General features: G+C 38.1%; 1 protein-coding gene across 1 annotated transcript; it reads left to right on the forward strand.

Annotated features, from left to right (window-relative positions):
• Window positions 1-30: 30 nt before the first annotated feature.
• HELRODRAFT_92929 (hypothetical protein) lies at window positions 31-2,853 on the forward strand (the record flags this gene model as incomplete). The annotated part of the gene is made up of 3 exons (XM_009014476.1): window positions 31-128; window positions 2,354-2,455; window positions 2,679-2,853. Coding segments are annotated over 3 exons (375 nt in total), but the record flags the coding sequence as incomplete, so codon positions are not given.
• Window positions 2,854-4,154: the final 1,301 nt, after the last annotated feature.

The following is a 4,154-nucleotide window of genomic DNA, read 5'->3' on the forward strand; positions in this document are numbered from 1 at the left end:
GGAGAGCGAAATTGTCCCAATGAACTGAAGTGCATATATGAGGAATCCTTTTGCAATGGTCGCCCGGATTGTAAGGATGCATCGGATGAAGTCGATTGCCATCATCTGCATACAAGTCTGCTACTGCTGTGCTGTTGATCTTCTTGTTGTTGTTGCTGTGTTGTTGTTGTTGTTGTTGTTGTTGTTGTTGTTGTTGTTGTTGTTGTTGTTGTTGTTATATAATTTTTTCACACCAGCACATCGCTGACTCCAATCAAACAATCTGCACGTTCCTATTCAGGACCATGCGGTCCGGAGAGGCCATTTTCCTGCTCCCTAAACGATACCGGGCTATGTATCAGGGAAAGTTTCCTCTGTGACGGCACAAAGAACTGTCCGGACGGTGTGGATGAACTGGTTGAGCATTGTTAGTCGGACCCGCTGGCTCTTTTTATTATTATTATTGTTGTTGTTGTTGATGTTGTTGTTGTTGTTGATGCTGTCTTGTTGATGTTGTCACCAATCTTTATCAATCGACCACATCACTATCATCATCATTACCACCATCATCATTACCACCATCGACATCACCATCATTACCACCATCGTCGTCATGGTCATCATCATCAGGCGCGAACAAAACGTGTAGAGAGGATGAGGTGATGTGTGGTAGGAGCAAGTGGTGCATCTCCAGCTATTTGAAATGTGATGGCGCGAGGGACTGCCAGGATGGCGACGATGAATTAAACTGCGGTTGTTTATCATAAATTATCATAAATTACCATAAATTATCATAAATTGCCATAATTATCATAAATTACCATAAATTTCCATAAATTATCATAAATTACTATAAGTTATCATAAATTATCATAAATTACCATAAATTATCATAATTTACTATAATGAAAAGCGATGGCTACACTTTACCACATTATTTACCGTTTATAATTATAGATTACACTTTTATATTTACAATCGCTACGCTTTACTGTAAAGTTTACACCGCGATTACAATCACGATTACCACAGCAGTTTTTGTACCACATTACAAAACTTTACAATCAGTTTACAGTCCCGTAAAACCGCACTGTCCCCCAAACAAACTGCCTTGTACCTACCCTGTTCAAGATACGCACAATAAATTTGTCTACCAGTGTATAAAACCCTCACAGATATGCGATGGTAAGTTTTTCGTTTTTAAATTCTGGTTGGATGAATGAGTGAATGTATGAATGAGTGAATGAATGAATGAATGAATGAATGAATGAATGAATGAATAAATAAATGAATGAATGAGTGCATGAATGAATGAATGAATGAATGAGTGATCGAATGAATGAATGAATGAATGAATGAATGAATGAATGAGTGAATGAATAATAAGTTTTTTTTAAACTCTGGTTATTTGGTGACGATGATAATATGATGATATAATTATATTGGTGGTAATAAAATCAGTAATGATTGAATGAATGAGTGAATGAATGAATAAATGAATGAGTGAGTGAATGAATGAATTAATTAGTGAATGAAGGAACGAATGACTGAGTGAATGAATGAATGAATGAATGAATGAATGAATAAATATATCGCCAAGGTCCCATAGATTGCGCTGATCACTCAGACGAATATAACTGCACCAAGAAAGAATGTTTCAGGTACGTATAACAACAACAATAATAATAAATAATAAATTATGATAATAATAATAATAAATTATGATAATAATAATAATAAATTATGATAATGATGATCAGGGGAGGTCGACAAGTTATATGCCCCGATGGTTCCTTCCTCTGCCTCAAGGAGTGCATGTGTATGCCGGATTCCTGGAGATGTGATGGTGGCTGTTTATTATTATTATTATTATTTTTTAATCGTTATTATTATTGTTGTTGTTATTGTTGTTGTTGTTGTTGTTGTTGTTGTTGTTGTTATATCATATGGATGAAACAATAAAGGAATAGAGAGAGAGATTGAGAGAGAGAGAGAGAAATAAAAAGAGAGAAATAGAGAGATATAAAGAGAGACATGTACACGCGCGCACACATAAACACACACACACATATTCCCACATATACACACATATTCCCACATACACACACATATACACACATATTCCCACATACACACACGCATACGTAGGTGACAGAGACTGTTCCGACTCAATGGATGAGGCCTTATGTCCGCTGCTACTGTTGAATCGCCTAGAGCCCAAGGGGCATGTCGTTGGCCACAAGAGATGCGATAGCGCTACTTCATTTAGGTTGCTGCTGTTGTTGTCGTTGTTAGTTAAAGGTTTTGTTGCTGGTGTCGTCGTTGTCGTTGTGTTTGTGTGTGATTTTTTTTTCAACAAAACAAAACATTGCAGATGCAACGATAAGGAGAACTGCATCCCCAAGGAGATGGTCTGCGACGGCCTCGTCCAATGTGGTGACGGCAGCGATGAGGCTGGCTGCTACAGAAGTGGTCGGTAGTTCATGTCGTTGCTCTTTTTGTTGTTGTTGTTGATGATGTTGTTGGTGCCGTTGAGAGAGGGAGAGAGAGAGAGGGAGAGTAGTATAAATAAATTATTTACAAATTATGCTTCGCCATTTTATTCCTCACTCCCTCCTCTCTTTCCAACCTGGAAATCGAATAATTTATTCATAACTCCGCCCCCCACATTGCCAACCAGCCTGTGATTGGTCGACGAGATTCCACTGTCGTTCAGATTATTTTGATTACGATGTCTGCCTGGAGCCGGCTAAAATATGCGACGGTTGGAAGCATTGCGTGGAGGATGAAGACGAAGTTCCCGCCGTCTGTCAGATGAAAGGTTATGATGATGATGTGGTGATGGATAGACGGACAGACAGACAGATAAAATGACACACAGACAGATAGATAGACTAACAGACATACAGACAATCATCCAACAAATAGATGACATCCATCACCTTGATTATAGATCTCCCTTGCATTGAAGCCAACTTCACTTGCGACTACATGTGCAAACTCACTCCTGGCGGGCCCAGATGCTTCTGTCAAGATGGATACAGGCTGGATAGGGATAACAAAACTTGTCTGGGTCCGTTGTTGTTGTTGGTGGTGGTGTTGATGGTGAGAAGGATGATGATGATGATGATGATGATGACACATCTAAATAAAACATGTACAGAAGTAAATGAATGCCTGACGCGTGGCAGATGCAGTCAGATTTGCACTAACACTCCAGGTTTGTCATGTCTCTCTCTCTGTCTGTCTGTCTGTCAGCAGGACGTCTGTATATCTATCTAGACGTCTGGATGTCTGTGTAGATGTCTTGTTTGTTTGTGTGCTTGTCTGGTTGTGTGTATACTTGTGTATGATTACATTATTTCCTGTCCTGTCTTTCATTTATTTACATGAAATACTCTCCGTTAGACTAGTTAAATTTTTTTGTTAGTTTGTTTATTCATTCATTCATTCATTCCTTCATTATTTCTTTCACTTATTCGTTTATTCGTTTACTTACTTGTACATCCACTCATCCATTCATTCATTCATTCATTCATTCATCCATTCATTTCTTCTACAGGAAGTTATGAATGTTCGTGCCATCCTGGCTACAGAAAGCATCCAGTAAATAAAGATGAATGCATCGTCGACTGTGAGTTGTCTCGAGTCATTTTTCCCGCCAAATTTTCACATTCCCGCCAAAAAATAATAAATTTCTCGTCATCAAGCAAAAAAAAATTCTTCTACATCTCAAACCGCTTAACCTCATTATAGAAATATTCTAAATATTCTCACATTTCAGCCTGGGATAGCCCTTATATTAATTATCACCGTAGAGTATTCACATTAAACCAACAAAGAATTGACGTTGTAGAGACACCGTTATATAGATTTATATACTGATATAAAAATAAATAAATATATATATATATTTATACATATAGGAAATTTATTTATAGGTTTGTTGATTTTACGTAATTCTTTCTTCTATCTCTCTCTCTCTCTCTCTCTCTCTCCTCTTCAATTTAGCTGCCCACCCGATAACTCTGATATACGCTTCCAGTGGGGAGATGGTTTTCTCGAGCTATAATGCAGACGAGAGGATGTACGATAGCTACCGGATCGAGTTAGGAATTAGTGTTGACGTCACCGCCATCGATTATGACGTCATTGGGGGAAGGGTAATTTGGGCC

Source organism: Helobdella robusta (assembly GCF_000326865.2).
Source record: "Helobdella robusta unplaced genomic scaffold HELROscaffold_1354, whole genome shotgun sequence".
Taxonomy (NCBI): domain Eukaryota; kingdom Metazoa; phylum Annelida; class Clitellata; order Rhynchobdellida; family Glossiphoniidae; genus Helobdella; species Helobdella robusta.